This window comes from Lasiosphaeria miniovina (genome assembly GCF_030549165.1).
Source record: "Lasiosphaeria miniovina strain SMH2392-1A chromosome Unknown B0T26scaffold_5, whole genome shotgun sequence".
NCBI lineage: Eukaryota > Fungi > Ascomycota > Sordariomycetes > Sordariales > Lasiosphaeriaceae > Lasiosphaeria > Lasiosphaeria miniovina.
The window spans coordinates 4824912-4840777 of record NW_026848224.1 but is presented as its reverse complement, the minus strand read 5'-3'; the positions used below and the strand labels follow the sequence as shown (position 1 = coordinate 4840777).

Below are 15866 nucleotides of genomic sequence, written 5' to 3'. Positions count from 1 at the left end.
GCCCGACCAGCATTCTAGAACAGGCCCGATACGTGATGAAAGCCAACGCCACGGCCCAGTGAAGCCCATTTCCTACGTAACCGCAATCCGTATCCATTTAACCCCGATCAATAAATGCAATGTTAACTCCGATCACAATCCAACCCCATACCAACGCCCGGTTATCCACTCCCTACTCGCTTCAGCGAACACCTCCAGGTCGCCGGTTCAGCTGCGCTTGGTTGAACTGATAGATCATGCGTACCACTCCAGCATCCGGCGCGCCGCGTTCCTCGGCCCCACTATTCTCTCTGCTGAGCGTCCTTGCTGCAGATGTCTGCCATGTTGAATCCTCCAAAGCACCTCCACTCTCGTATACCTCGTCCTCATCATGCCGTTTCCCCACATCACTCTCCTCTCCACCGTCCTCTAGAGACTCCTCAATGATGTTATTTCCTTCGCCCTGATATATGCCTCGCTGTTGGCGTGCTATATGGGTGGTTCGATGGCCAAAGCCCGGATTTGGCGGTTGGTGATGCGGATCCAAGAGAATAGATGCCATTGGTGATGACTGAAGTGCGATGGGGCCGAACCGCGGTGTTTTTGCGGGAGGTGCCTTGCTCCTTGCACGTTCACTGCGACCCATGCGTGACGCCTGCATATCGGGGCCGAGCGTTGGCGAGCTCATACCCGGCCAGGCTGGCGGAGGGTGGAACTGATTTCGCATGCCGGGCGGGAGGTGTGGTGCTGGCACGCCCATCTTGGGGTTAAGGGCATAGTTGCCATAATTTCCCAGGAAACCATAATATGATGCTTCCATCTTTCCATGCTTGGTTGAGTAGTAGTCATCTCTGACATCGGCCCCGTCTGCGTGCCTCTTCGAGTTGCCGACACCCTTTTTGAAGTCGAATTCGGCAAACGAGCAGACATAGCCAAGCCCGTCAACGTGTATAGTAAACTCCCGAAAAAAGTCAATGATCTGGTCACTTGACTTGGGAAGGCTGGCGAAAAGTACAAACGGAGTTGTTAGGATGCTCAGAATTTCTTCAATGAAGATGACAATCTTGACTTTGTAAAGTTCAGAAAACTCTCTCTTAACATCAAAACTGTGAAGTCTGTCATGCCACCGATCTGGTTCGTAATGGGTGTATTCGATTACGTTACGCAAGGCGTACTCGGGGTCGAATACCGCATTGTCTTCAGACATTGTGCCACGAGCAACTGCCCAAACACTCCCGAAGACTGCCGTATAGAAAAGGACGGTCCGATCCGGAGTGATTTCGAAGCCAAGAAACAGCTCGGGATCGAAGACAGAAACAACTGCCAGGACCGTAGCAAGTGATCCGGCTATGAACGCCACCGTTTTGGCAATCATCTCTGTCTTGACCTTGGGAAATTGGTCCATGTAGTGGGTGGCAAATGGGTGCGACATATCAAGGCGCTTCTTGAAAAGATGAGGGAGCTCATTGAATTCCCGGAACTTCCACTCTGCGAGCGGCGTATATGTCCGGGATGATAAAACGGAAGGGTTTTTTTGAACCTCCTGCAACGGGTCAGCTCGGCGGCAACATATAAGGGGGGATTGAATAATCTTACGTGGTAATACATGAGAAAATATACGATGATGAGGTATCCGGTTACAAAAGGCGACAGGATAAGGATCATGACACCGGCAAACATAAATCTTCCTCGCAGTTTCGCGCTGAGTTCGCCTCGACGATCAGACCTCAGAAACTCTTGATTGACTTGCCCCTTTTCATCAAAGACAAAGTCGAGAACGCTGAACATCAGAGTCCACTCTAGTGTCCGAGAAAGCAGCTGGCGATTCTGCAGAAACGGTATAGGAATCGTCAGGTCTAGGACATCTTTATTGAACAACGCAATTAGGTAGTTCTCCCGCCTCATCAGCCTGTTGGCTATGTCGGACGCGTCTAGTCTCTCTTTCGATTGGCTGCCAAGGAAGCGTCGTTGCGCAGGCGTCAAGTTAGTAGCTGTATTAGGGTTTTGGTCTCTTAGCGCCATGACCCGAGCGACAATATCCTGCCATGTTACCGTTTGCATGTCTTGATCCGGCACGCTCAGCATATAAAGGAAGAAATCGCGAACGTGCAGAAGCCGCCGGACATCCAGAAGGTACTGGATCGACTTCCAGATAAAATAGAAGGCAAACATCCACAAGCCAAGATTCCAGAGCCCTGACATATTGCTTGTACACTGAGGGACGAGGATCTCTGATAGCTTCTGGCTCTCCCGAACCCTCTTATAGTCGACGCACTGAGTAAGGAAAGTCAGGAGAAGGGCAACGAACGCAACGTTTCTGTACTTGCTAGTTAGTACGTATAGCCTCTTATGCGGAAACAGCTCGAAACCGGCCACTCACATCAGATGGAGAATCCTCTCCGTGAGAATGCACCACATTCCACAGCCTTGGTAATAGTCGTACACGTCCTTGATGAAGTTGTCAAGGTTTGACACATTAGCCCACCTCCACTCTGCCTTCTTCTTGGCGCTACCCGATATGACCCCATCGAGGAGAGCGTTGGGTGCGTCACTATAGGATCGAGACGGATTAAAAGCTTCATCATTATGGAGCCTCTGCCTGACCTGTGTCGTTTCCCACTGGGGACGAGCTCCTGACGGCCCGGGGATTGGCGCCGTTGGGTCTTCGGCCTGATTTCTTGTCGGCTGTCCTGGCCCGCCTGCATTATCCCGGTCATGGCGCTCTACGAGAAGCGAGGCAGGTACATCGTTGTCGCCGTCATCGTCGTGGGACGCCCAACCCATACCAGCATCAAGATGCGTTCGTGCGGCCAAACGACCGCGACCTCTTGGGGCCGAGGTTGGGGCGCCTCCCAGCGTTATGCGGCTGTCATCGACAGCAAGACCTTGGGCGCTTTCCAGATCGTAGTCTTGGAAGTTGTGGTTTAAGTTCTCGTCGTCAAGCAAGCCAGCATGCTCTTCGTTCTCAAGTGTGTCATCTCGGCCCCGGAGCTCTTCGTAAAATGATCGGCCACGGGTTGAGGGCATCAGTCTCGAGAAGACGTTTGAAGCCATCAGTGCCTACAGCACGGTGTATAGTCTCGTCTTGGGTGTTCGAGGTCTTGGAGACCATGGCAGAGGTAGGGCTACGTAGCTGCGTGCTGGAATGCGGAACGCGGAATGCGGAAGTCGAAGCCTTAGGAGTGCCTGGAATAGGGAAAACGAGTCTTCACTAAGACTGAATGTCGCAGGACATGCCTTTGTCCTTATGAATGCACGTTTAGGTCAAGGTTGATTCGCCCATGAGTTCCGGGGGGGGGTTTTTTTATCGAGTGACAGATGCCTAGGTAAGGTAGGTACCTAGAGAATTGTATCAGTCAGTAGGTTGGGGTCAGGGTTGGGTCCCGCGTCCAGGTGACAGTTCCTTATGACGCGGGCGGTCCAAGCTTGTACCCGCACTTGACCAATTGAGGAAGGCGGTGTAAAGAACGGGCGCAGCCACACGCGCCTCCACACGCGCCTCCATGTCTCTCTGGTCATTCTTTCGCTGTCCCATGCGGAAGGTAGGCGCTTGTTGGCCATGTTAAATGTTTTCGAGGCGCCCCGCCAATAGCGCGTGGGCACGTTGCCATTCTCAGGATGCTATACCGAGGCCGACATGTTGTCTCCGGAGAACTGGCCTGACTCGTCACGGGTATCGTCGTGCTTCTTCGAATGTCGTACAGAACAACATCGGGCGCCACCTGGCCTCTGTCTCTCTCTCATATCTTGTCTCCTGAACATGGCTTGCAGGACTTTTCGTCCTTGTTTCTCTTGCATTCTGCCTATATTCCAGGGAGAAAACATGTGCCGCGGTCTGGGCTGCCGCTTTTAGATACCCTGAATTTCTGCAACATCCAATTATCACAGGGATTAGCATAGGGATTAACATAGGTTATTACTATATTATCCTGCTGTAATGATCTACTTCAGTCGTAGCACCTCTGTATTATCCCTGCCTAGTCTTCCGAGGCTACACCCTGCTGCGGTATGATCTGGCGTAAAGCTGTCCTGAGCTCCACCTCGAGAGCTGGTTCCAGGTGTACCTTGGTATTGGGGGCGGTTTCCTCCGATGACTTCTGTCGTGGTATGATATCAGGGGCAGTCTCCTCTGAGGACTCCTGTCTTCTATGTCTTCCCCTTTCTCTCCAGTCCATGTCGTCCATATTAGTATCGCTGTCCCCAGATGACTCTGTAAAGCTGTCTTCGCTTTCTTTTGCACTGCCTTGTCCGGACCTGTTCTTCCTCGGATGTAGCGGGGTTGCCGTTTTTGATCCTCCACCGCCGTATGCGTTCTCAAGATCTTCCCCAGTACAATACTTTGTCTTGTACTCTACATTGCTAGATTTATCTCTAGAGACTTGGATGATTTGACGATCTTGGCCTGCGATGACGAAGAGGTTGGCCCGGAAAAGGATAGCCCAAGCGAAACGGGCAAAAAGGTAAGCGCGAGACTTAAAATGGAGGGACTCGACGAGGGTATTGTGACATGTAGGCTATAATTCCGCTATAGACGCTGAAATGATATGCGTAACTTACTGAAGGGAGGGCTGAAGGGAAGAATCGATGGTAACAACCTTTGGAATAATAATAAACCACCGGGCGTTAAACGGGTAGTAGTGTAAATCCTTCCTCATGGGAAGAAGATTGCCTTGGTTGTTGATATCACCCGTCCCATAGGTTCGCATTACATTCTCCTGATACCAACGTTTCTCCTCCTTTGGCACAAGATAGGCTTCTTCGACGGCATACCCAGCGTTGGTAATACCGCAGGTCAAGGTGGTAATAAGGTCGGCGTTGGTAGAAGGCCACCAATCGGGGATGCGGCCGTGGAGGAACTCCCAATCTTGAAAGCTAGGGACGATAGGATAAAGCACTGAGAGGTTAGCAAAAGCGGCTTAAAGGGAGGAGGGAGTTTTTACCTGAGCCTTGAACGATGAAGTAGTACTCCTCGTCTGTCAATATGCCATCAAGTAACACCTAGACTTGCTGTTGACCCGCCTTATCGAGAGACAAATAGCTGTTGGCGAAGGCATTCCCAGCGATAATCTGGCATGCTAGCAGGGCTGTTCTATGATGTACGCCGTAGGTAGAAATCAATGTTGTAGTATCGACGCGAGGGAGAGTTAGGAGTGGCTGTCATTGCTATAACCGGGATGGTGAAAGCGGGTATCGTCTCGAGAGGGCAATTCGAGAACCGGCCTAGGGGGCCGGCGCTGGGCCTGGAGGGGCGGGGCTGTTGTGGTTATCTTGGAACGCGCTGATTCCGAGGATGCGAGGTAAAGAATTCTTGGCAGGGTGCAAGCGCGGTTGATTGGCGTTGTGGATTAATGTAATGTCATAGTCTAGGCGCTACTATTGCACGTAACGAATTTAAAGTAATTACATTCCATCAAGGGAAGACCACATTGGGCGGCAGTAGGCTCAATGGCGGGCACTGATATGGGCCTAAGCGGCGAGCCAAGATACCCACGTCCTCCCGTCCCACGTTCCCCAGAAACTTTTATCAAGTTAGGTTACCGCTCAGCAGCGAACAAGCCACATCCCCTCCCCTATCAACCCGCATATTTCTGCTGGTCCCTATTGCCCCTTCGAGTATCTAGATGACTTTCCAGCTCCCAATGTGCTACCGATGAAAAGAAGCATCCAAGCCCCTAGCCCAGCCGAGTAATCGACGAAAGGCGGCTGCCCAAACCCCCAGACGCAGGCATAATATGGTCACATAAAATCCCACGCAAGATTACCCAAGATGGCCTCACACGAAGCTGCGCTGGAAAGGCCACTTTCCCTGCAGGCGCGTGACAGCTTCAGCCCTCTCCTGCATCAAGCGCCTCAAATGCAACAGTCGCTTAGAGGAACAATTCCGTTATCATCAAAGGTTACCAGCGTTCTCTCAGCATCATATGCAGATACAGAATTTCGCGAGGCGCTTACGCTGTTAGACGACCGAGGCGTAAATAATACAGCGGAGTCGCGCAGACGGTTACGACTAGACCTACAGAGGAAGGTCATTGATAGCAACGGCGAAGTCATCAATGAGTTTGCCAAGGTCGCTGAGGTATGGAGTTCTCTCCCCTTCCTTGTGTGCTCCTCCATGCATATGCTACAAGTGACGGCTTGGTGAGCTGATAAGCTCCATAGCAACTCCGGCGTATAGGCCATACCATTAGCAGGCTCAACGAGAACTTCCAAGAGACCAAGACGCAAATTGGGGCTGCCCACAAGGCAACCACATCCGCTCTGAGTGAGGGATCTTTGGTCATGGCCCAAAGAAGTCAGATCGATAAGAAGCAGGCACTACTGAAGGCTTTTAACGCAAATTTTGTACTGTCGGGGAATGAAATCGCCGCCCTAACGCTTACGTCGGAGCCTGTCGACGAGCTCTTCTTTACCGTGCTTTCCAAGGCCAAGAAAATTAGCAAAGATTGCGAGGTACTTCTTGGCTTTGGAAACCAGACCCTTGGACTGGAGATCATGGAACAAGCTTCAAAGAATCTCAGCTTGGGATTCCAGAAGGTGTACAAGTGGGTTCAGAGAGAGCTCAAGACGTTAAACCTCGAGAATCCACAAATAGGGTCGTCTATCCGACGCGCCCTCCGCGTATTGGCCGAGAGGCCGACTCTCTTTCAGAATTGCTTGGACTTCTTGGCTGACGCGCGAGAGCATGTCTTGTCCGACTCATTCCACGCAGCCCTGACTGGTGGCTCCGCATCTGGTGCCCAGCGCGTGTATGTGAAGCCCATCGAACTCGCAGCCCACGACCCCCTGAGATACGTTGGCGATATGCTTGCCTGGGTCCACTCAGCCACCGTTGGTGAGAAGGAGGCCCTCGAGGTACTGTTCATCTCTGATGGGGATGAGATTGCCAAGGGCATCCAGGCCGGACGCGAGAACGAAGTCTGGCGTTTGATTGCCCAAGATGGCGAGGGGCCTGGCAGTTTCGATGCCGTGTCGGCTTTGAATGAGCTAGTTGACCGAGATATGTCTGGTGCAGTCCGCTTAATGCGTCAGCGAGTCGAGCAGGTCATACAGACGAACGAGGATACGATTCTGGCGTTTAAACTCGCAAACCTCCTCAGCTTCTACAAGGGAACCTTTAGTCGATTATTAAGCCCTGGCTCCAGTCTTGTCGAGTTCCTGGGGCTACTTGAGTCTGAGGCACTCCGACAGTTCCGTTCACTGGCTCGAGACCATATTGCCACACTACAGGGCGAGTTCCATCACACCCCACCGGACCTGGGCCCTCCAGAATTCCTCATTGATGCACTGGAGCAACTCTTGGCCATCATTAAAACCTACGAAACCTCTTTTGCCTCGCCTGGCGATCGGGAAGCAGATTTTGAGCCAGTGATGGCCGAGGCGTTCGACCCTTTTTTATCCAGGTGCATCAGAATGGCCCAGGCCGCTGGCGCACCATCGAATTCCGTCTTCCTCGTCAATTGCTTCATAGCTTCTCTCAACACACTGTCCAAGTTCAGCTTCATGCAAATGAGCACGGCACAGCTGCAAGAAAAGATTACAAAGGAACGAGCAAGACTGGTGGAGAGCCAATACGCTTTCCTCCGAGTCGAGTCTGGCCTTGAATCACTGATAGAATCACTGGGGGCGCTGGAGGAGAAAGACGAGGATGTGGAAAAGGTGTCGTCACTTGAGGCCATACAAGCCTCGGAACTGGTGCAAGCAAGCCAGATGCTTGACGACTTCTTGCCATCGGCCTTAATGGACGCGGTTGAAAATTTGAGACTGCTCCAGGACACTAAATTGGCCAGGGATATAACTGAGGACGCAGCTAAGAGGTTCTGTGTCGACTTTGAGCATGTTGAAGAAATGCTGACGCTGGCAGACGAGATGTCAGAACGGAGAAATGCTGTTGAAGGAATACCAGAAGTCCAGAGTCTCCGGGCTCTGTTTCCGAGGACAATAGGGGAAATACGAGTTTTGCTGTCGTAAAACCGGCCCCGAAACATACCCTAAAACGACTCCTGCGTACGAAGGCCTAGAAACAAGAAATTAGGATCTAGCGGCTAGTCATGGAAACCCAGGCTTTTTTTATGTATCGCCACGACAAAACGTGCACTTCTACACTACTACAATCATGAACGCCAATATCAACTATTTATTGATTGTGGCCGTGTGGCCGTAAGAGTTTCTCGTGTCTTCATTCTTTTAACTTTCCAACCTATGTGTGCTAAGTCCAGATAAGGAACAAACTCGAACCTTTAATGTCAGTACAAAGTGGTACGTACTGTATGTACTTCTGGGCGGAGTTAGCTACGGTAGGCAGGTAAGGTACCGTAGGTCTAATCCAGAATTCCTTCCACAGAACCTTCGGCACTTGGGACGTACAACGACGTCACTTCCAGCTCCACTGTAGTGAGGAGTGCATACCTAGGTACCTAGCGGGTGCAATCCGGCCTATCGTATCCGTACTGTACTGTACACACCTTATTGTACGGGACGAATACCTTACCTAGATCCCCTGGTTTGCAGCGTCATTGTTTAGCAAAGATAGCATGCAGATAGAAAATTTCCAGCCAGCTACGAAGTTCAGATAATGAAACTTGATATAGGAAGTGGAAGTTAAGCACAGAATCCCCAACGTACCGTGTGCTGAAATATTCGGGAGAATAGCAATACAATTCTTTAACCAAATGTAAAAAGTAGGATGGACTGTAATTCGCAAACAGTACTACGGAGGTATCCGTTCCACGTATGCAACCTACCTCTGGAAATGGTCTCCACCTTTGTACTGTACATACATACATAGGAAAGGCTGTACACTTATTCATACAGGTTAGGGTCCGCCATCACTACCCCACCCTTGGAAAGAGCGCCCGAATAACAACGGCGTTCCTATGGATCGCAACCCGACAAGGCAGTGACTACCTCAGTTACTCACCGTTCTGAGCCCATTATCTTCGTTTCCAAACCAGCAGCGATGTCCTGAGCCCATGACCTCGATAGGTATAGACAACCGCTCAAGTCTTCTTCGCTACTCATTCATATCAGGTCATCTACTGGGCGGTGATTCATGTTGGTGAGACCAACTAAACCTTGACCACATCATGCTACGCAATAGAAGCGCCGCTCCAATTTTGCAGAAGACCTACGATGAGAGCTACCTGACATGCTCAACTGCTGTCTACTATGAAAGCCAGGTAGGTACCTAATAAGTTGTCTCCCCATCGCTGGTAATTGCATTATTGCTTGACTTAGCTGCAAATCGTACTTTTGCTGATTCGGAGGGCATAGGGAAACGAGGACGAAGCTATGCGATGCTGGAAACTGGCACTTGACCAAATCTACGATCACCACTCGAACAGGGCCTTCCCTAACTACACGCCTCGGTCGGAGACGGAGAAAGCTCTCATCGAGAGCCTAAGGCAGCTGGAGTTGCAGTGTAAAGAAAGGATCGATCTTCTTGAAGCTCTTCGCCTATCTCGGCAGGAAACATCCCGCGACCAGTTGTCGTCGGGCGGAACACGGGGAAAATCTTCTGGAATTGGGAGCGGAACGATCCCCGCTGTAACGTACGCCGAGCTCTCTCGACCGGTTCTTCCGAGTCGGCCCTCGATGCCTACCAGAACTTCTTCCGAACAAGGATTTCTTAGTGAGGACTACGCGGCATATGCGGTAAACACGGAGTCGCCATCTCTTGCACTGATTGAATCTCAACCCATAATGCCCCCACCCACAGAAGGGAGATCTTCCCGGCCGCCCAGCCCAGAGAGGCATACGATGCGCACAACCCTGCGGACAACCCGTCTTGGAGACAAATCCCTGAAGTCAACTTCACGGCGCCCAGTACCGAAGCCAGCAGATGGCCCTGGTGCCAACAAGGCTGCGATTTTAGCATGGTCTACACTTGGTCGCCGTGGGAAGGCGGATGAGGGTTTGGCCAGCAGTCAGACAGTTTCGCAACCTTTATCCAACCCCGAAACCCCATCAGAAAAATCACGTCAAAGTTTTGAGTTGCCGGAGAGACAGTGGGACACCCATTCAAGGAGGCTTGTTCCCCCCAAGGCCTGGAGTCCAGGAAACCCACTAGATGAAAGATCGAGTCCGACTCAGTCCCCCATTCGTTACTCTGACGAATATTCATACCCTCGCCCTTCGCCTCTTTCTATTAGTGCAGCGTCGAATGCAATAAATTTGATGGCTATACGTGAAAACGCGGGGCGTCCAATGCCAGAAGGGGGGCGTGCTATAGAGCAGGAAAATGCTTCATCCGAGAGGTCGCGGACAGGCTCTCCAAGGAAGGGGCCAGACACAAAAGTGGAATACTCGAGAAACGTGGGAGAAAGATTATCAGGAAGCAAACACGCCTCAGAGTCCTCATTCTCACTTCGCCATCCAACAGTCCCAGGAAGCCCAGCATTCTCGGCAAGCATAAACAAACCAGTGCGTAATCGACAAACCAGAAAGCCTGAAACGCAGCCGACAGGAGCTAGACATCGCAGAAGCCAAGCGGGGCAGCGTTTATCGTCGTCGAGTGGTGATGACTCCTTATCTGAAAGTCGCGCAGGACCAGAACAGCACATGCGGAGGATGCTGCACAGGGAAGACTCCCTCATAGCGAACCCACAGATACAGTCGCCCATCGACTATATTGAGGATGAGGATAGTAAATTTGCAAGCTCGTGGAAGAAAAAGAAGACGGCAACTCTCAAGAAGGTTCCTCCTGGGGTTGATGAACATGCCGCCAAACAAATACTGAACGAGATTGTAGTCCGGGGCGACGAAGTACATTGGAGTGACATTGCCGGACTTGATGTAGCGAAAAACGCCCTGCGGGAAAACGTTGTCTATCCATTTCTCCGTCCCGACCTATTCATGGGACTGCGAGAACCTGCAAGGGGAATGCTCCTGTTCGGACCTCCTGGGACGGGCAAGACCATGTTAGCAAGAGCTGTTGCCACCGAATCTAAGTCGACCTTCTTCTCAATATCTGCTAGCAGCCTCACTAGTAAGTACTTGGGCGAGTCAGAGAAGCTCGTCCGGGCACTCTTTTCCCTGGCCAAGGTTCTCGCCCCAAGCATTATCTTCGTGGACGAGATAGACTCGTTGCTGTCGCAACGATCCGGCTCCGGAGAGCACGAGGCTACAAGAAGGATCAAGACCGAGTTCCTTATTCAGTGGAGTGACTTACAGCGAGCAGCCGCGGGAAGAGAGGTGGTGGACAGGGACAAAGATCGCGACGATGCCAGTCGGGTGCTTGTCCTTGCTGCGACAAATCTTCCCTGGGCCATCGATGAGGCTGCGAGGAGGCGCTTTGTGAGGCGCCAGTATATACCTTTACCAGAATCAAAGACACGAGCGGTACAGCTCAAGACGCTGCTCGAGCAACAGAACCATACTCTCACTGACGCCGATATAGAAGTTCTTGTTGGCCTAACTGATGGTATGTCGCCGCTCAACCGATCAAGTCTGGTGCATACCTTGCGCCGAATCTTAACTAACCACTAAACAGGATTTTCTGGCTCCGATATTACAGCTCTCGCCAAAGACGCAGCCATGGGCCCCCTTCGATCTCTCGGCGAAGCACTACTACATATGACAATGGACGAAATACGCCCAATTGAACTCTCAGACTTTGTTGCTAGTCTGGTAACAATTCGGCCCAGTGTGAGCAAGACGGGACTCCAAGAATATGAGGATTGGGCTAAGGAATTTGGAGAACGGGGAGGATAGGCAGGGAAGACTAGCATACCTTACCGTTATTTCCGAATGTACAGCATTTGCAATAGTGAGGTTCGCACCAGAGTAGTATGGCATCTACCAGCAATCTGATGTCTCACACTTTACCCAGCCCCGTCTCCACATACTCAAGACGCAGGATCCTAGGTCCGGGTAGGTGCGTAGATACCTAAGCTACATTGCGAAGTCTTCATCATTATTTCGGTTCTTTCTTCGCGTACAAGGGGGTCGGATTAGCCGTGACTACGCCTCATCCCCAAGCAATGCAAAGCAACACCCACCCCATCCGCGAGCCTCAAAATGCGGTAACAGTGCGGATCAAATGTTACAAGACTATATACGCAGTAATGCATCCCCAGATATTACATGCCAGACATATCCCGGGATAGAGAACAATGGCTCGGAAAGATTCTTGCTTCCATTCTCAGTCAACCTCCCGGGGGGGAATTTTCCCTCGTACCTCCTTTTGTAACCGCTTCGCAACGCTTGCAGCATTCGCAAGCTTTAAATCAAGTATTTCTAGCTGCTTTCGCAGAGCTCGCCTCTTATCCTTCGCCTCTCTCCACGCCGCCTCAGAAGCCCATCTATCCTGCTCTGTGGGCACCGCGGGGCGTTCCTCAATCGGTACGCCGGCCGGCGCAATGATGTGCTTAACCACGTGGCGCTTGTTCTTTGAGGTTCGCCAACCAGGCGTGATGGCCACCACGTCTCCGGTCCTGAGCGAGTTGTTGGGATCGTGGACGAGGTGCGTCTGGGGAGCTTTGAAGAACTACGCGACACCCCAATTAGTAGCCAACTCTGATACCACTACCAGCATCTCCCTTTATTGCTACACGCACAGAAACATTTCCCTGGGAGTCCCGCAGTCACTTCTCTTTCACATCCCTCTAACCATAACGCACCTTTTTGAGAAAGTTGTTCCATTTCTGACCGCCGACCGTGACCTTGACCGTCCTGTCCATAAGCCCAGCCGATACTACAACGCCATGAAGTTCCCGAAACGATTTCGTAAAGGCTGTGATGGCAGTGGAGGTCGCCATTGCTAGAACGAGCGCGCGACCTTCTGCGAAAAGGTCGAGATCGATAAACGGCAACTAATTCGCGAACGCCAAGAAAGAAAAGTCGCTGCTACCACAATGGGGGCGAAACTGTATTGATATCGGGGTATGCCGGTGGGTACTTTGTGAGCTGGCGGTCTTGCCAACTCTTTCTTCTCGTCGTTGGGGGGAGGTTTGGAAAAAAACTCGAGCTGATATGGATAAGGCACCGAGGACCTTGAAGTGAGGCTGTCGAAATTTTGGCCTGGGTGCAACCCCAGCTGTACATCAGTCTGCGGCTCTGAAGTGGGGAAGTGGGTCCACGGATAAAGCTCGTGTAGCTGTGGCATGAGCTCCACCAATGTTGCATTTGGTCAGTACCTGCAAAGTGCCTTCGGTACCTTACGTATATGGTAAATACCTTACCTACAAGTATTCGTACTTGTATCTTGATACTGCCTATATCCACAATACGCAGAGAAGCAATACAAACAATTTTCTATTTCTAGATACCTGCCTAGGTATAGTTTACGTTTTAGAATTACTAGGCTAGGCATCTACAGTTCGTACTGTTAAATACCTAGAGTAACTCGGGATATATTTTATCTCATCCGCTTCCTTACCTTGTCTAATACAAGGAGCAAAAGCCAATAATCGCTATTAGGTCCATTTAAGTAAAATCTCTTTAGATATTAAGAACAAACGGCTGGTGGATATTAAAATTCAAAGGGAGAAAAAAACCACAAAACGAACGCCTTGCTATGCCTCGTCGTTCCATACCTATTAATATTGAATGTTTTCAGAGCCCGTCGTTATCATGATCCTCAGCAAATACCAAGACTTGCGATCCAATCATACGTGAAAGCCGGTCCTGTCCGGTAATAGGCATTTCTTGTCGTAACCCACCAGAAACGAATTAGTATAGCCTATCATCTTCGTCTCGAGTCTGCAGTCAAGAGGCAGTGGTCGAACCGGATGCTGGCAGCGTTTCGTTCGTGTCCAAAGATTCTCCAGCATTGGGCGTCTTGAGCTTCGTCCGCCTTCTAGGAGGTGGGAGTTTCGGTGGTAGCTTCTTTTGACCGCTTCCGTGAATATGAACCCGTGTTACATTTGGTGACTGGGTCATCGGTATGCCGTGACTGTGTCCAGGCACCTCTGGAAGAGATCTATGAGGCCTCAGACTTTTCGCCTGCTTTCCAACACCGTGACCTCCCTCGTGCTCGCGCCTGTCTCTGGACTCCTGCGCTAGATCCGACTTGAGACTTGGTGTCATAATCCCTGGTTTCTCGGAGACTTGTGCAATGAGACTGACGCCACTCGCGCTCTGCGACAGAGAAAGACTGCCGAAAAGAACAGGACTCGGAGTCTCCTCAAACCTGTCGTTATCAAGAAGCCAGGCGATTTTCGCGACTCGCTCCACTAAGCGAAGGGTTGTCGGCTCAGGGGGCATGAAGTGCGCATTTCCCGAGCCGCGCAGAATGTCAAGAAGGCTGAGAATCTGATCTCGTTTGTAATGGGGCGGTTGGCCGAGCTGCGTGTGGGCAAGCAGTGGGGCAAGGACTCTCAAGTACGTATGCCTGAGGACATTCATCTCCCCGGGCAAGTCGAGCAGGTTACGAATAATGACATCAAGAAGAACTCGCAAGTCGTTTGTGTAGAAGTACTCGTAGGTCGCCGATGTCGTAAATAAGAGATAGAGCAGCTTGAGGATAAGAAGCTGAAGGGAAGTCTCCGTCTCTCGATTTAAAAGTAGAATAATGTTCTCGCCAAAGGTGCGGAACGAGGGGCCGTGAACGCTTAGGACCTTTACGACCCTGTTCGTCATCGGGGATGAAGGCGATGTGGGATCGACCGCTACTGATGTCGATGCAACCATGTACTGCTCGTTTAAAACTAGCTAGTTGTGCTTGTTAGATGCGCATCCAAGAAACCCAGGGTCGGGGCCAACCTACCAGAACCCGGATGACGGGATAATGATACGGGTCGTTCACATCGTCAGATAGAGCCTCAATGAGCTGGAACAAATACGTGACGAACCCGTCGTCAACCTGCATCAGGTCTTCGGGGCGCAAGCGCTCAATGCGAGACATCTCGTACATTAGCTCCAAGAGAAGACGATGCAGGCGGTGGTCACATTCTCCACAACCCTTGATGAGATCGAGCAACCGGGAAAAGCAGCCTTCGCAGACCATGCACCGAAACGTCGATTCCTCGGTGCGGCCATCGAGAAGCAGAAAGTTGGCAATGCCATGGAGAGGCCCGTACTCGTCCTCCTGCAGTAGACTGTATATGATTTGCGTCCGCACGTAATCCTTGTTGGCATTGAAGATTGCACTATCTAGAAGCTTTTGGGAACAACTTGCGATATCGTCTTCACTGCTAAGGTATTGATCGCGGCCTTGGGCAACGAGGTGGAGCCAGGAGCGCAAGGCATTGTCGAGTGCCTCGTAAGTCGTGCAGGGTCCGGATAGGATCTCGTTCAAAGCTGGAAAACGATCAATTGACATCAGCAATGTCCCGTCTCGAAGCAAGAGAAAAGACCACCCGAGAGTGCTCGGGCTGCAAGAGAACCACCAGACTCACCATTCCAAAATTGCTGTTCGTTCTCGGCAGACCAATCAATGACCTCGAGGTCCGCCATGTTCTTAAGCGAACAGCGCCAATAGCTTAGTCGAGGGACTGGGCATCACGAGAACGGGGTTCGTAACCAGCCTTAGGCACGCCAAATCGTTGTCGAAATTGGCTCGATGTTCTTTTGGAAGTTGGTGGAGGTCCTCCTCATCCAGGGAAAGTATCCATGCAAACTGTAACGCGCCTGCATCGGAGAGCGGGACAGTGAGCGGGACAGTGGGGATACCTAGCGGGATGACGGGATAGCGGGGTAACCTCCCCTCAATACTCCGTACATATTCGGCTTTTGCTGCCGAGACGCTTCCCAGTCTTTGTTTGGATTGAGTTTCGCATGCACGGGCCAAACCTGCCACATTGAGCCTATGGTCAGATCGGAATCTTCCGACGTGGGTTCTGATTGTATCCCATATGTGTCTCGAGAATTACAGATCGGATTTGAATTCCAGCTGCAATAGTCCAGGGCGGCTCTACCCGCAGGAAAATGGCATCTGTGACCATTCAGCT

The 15866-nt window shown here is 51.3% G+C and overlaps 5 protein-coding genes across 5 annotated transcripts; 1 reads left to right on the top strand and 4 right to left on the bottom strand.

Moving 5' to 3' along the window:
- Window positions 1-181: 181 nt before the first annotated feature.
- B0T26DRAFT_651159 (autophagy protein Apg9-domain-containing protein) lies at window positions 182-3033 on the bottom strand (the record flags this gene model as incomplete). Its single annotated transcript, XM_060438249.1, has 3 exons — window positions 182-1522; window positions 1576-2296; window positions 2360-3033. The coding sequence occupies 3 exons, from the start codon at window positions 3031-3033 to the stop codon at window positions 182-184; spliced, it is 2736 nt and encodes a 911-aa protein (XP_060295170.1).
- A 923-nt stretch (window positions 3034-3956) lies between these two features.
- Window positions 3957-5406, bottom strand: B0T26DRAFT_742347 (uncharacterized protein; the record flags this gene model as incomplete). The annotated part of the gene is made up of 5 exons (XM_060444096.1): window positions 3957-4493; window positions 4572-4873; window positions 4920-4947; window positions 4984-5068; window positions 5384-5406. 5 exons carry the CDS (start codon window positions 5404-5406, stop codon window positions 3957-3959), a joined length of 975 nt encoding a protein of 324 aa, XP_060295169.1.
- A 340-nt stretch (window positions 5407-5746) lies between these two features.
- On the top strand, window positions 5747-11688 carry B0T26DRAFT_742346 (oligomeric complex COG6-domain-containing protein; the record flags this gene model as incomplete). Its single annotated transcript, XM_060444095.1, has 8 exons — window positions 5747-6055; window positions 6139-7932; window positions 8012-8136; window positions 9077-9155; window positions 9250-9527; window positions 9561-9901; window positions 9947-11398; window positions 11468-11688. 8 exons carry the CDS (start codon window positions 5747-5749, stop codon window positions 11686-11688), a joined length of 4599 nt encoding a protein of 1532 aa, XP_060295168.1.
- Window positions 11689-12012: 324 nt separating this feature from the next.
- On the bottom strand, window positions 12013-12734 carry B0T26DRAFT_678126 (uncharacterized protein; the record flags this gene model as incomplete). Its single annotated transcript, XM_060440181.1, has 3 exons — window positions 12013-12027; window positions 12155-12463; window positions 12597-12734. The coding sequence occupies 3 exons, from the start codon at window positions 12732-12734 to the stop codon at window positions 12013-12015; spliced, it is 462 nt and encodes a 153-aa protein (XP_060295167.1).
- A 563-nt stretch (window positions 12735-13297) lies between these two features.
- On the bottom strand, window positions 13298-15372 carry B0T26DRAFT_833587 (uncharacterized protein; the record flags this gene model as incomplete). Its single annotated transcript, XM_060447496.1, has 3 exons — window positions 13298-14628; window positions 14684-15216; window positions 15303-15372. 3 exons carry the CDS (start codon window positions 15370-15372, stop codon window positions 13684-13686), a joined length of 1548 nt encoding a protein of 515 aa, XP_060295166.1. The 3' UTR covers window positions 13298-13683.
- Window positions 15373-15866: the final 494 nt, after the last annotated feature.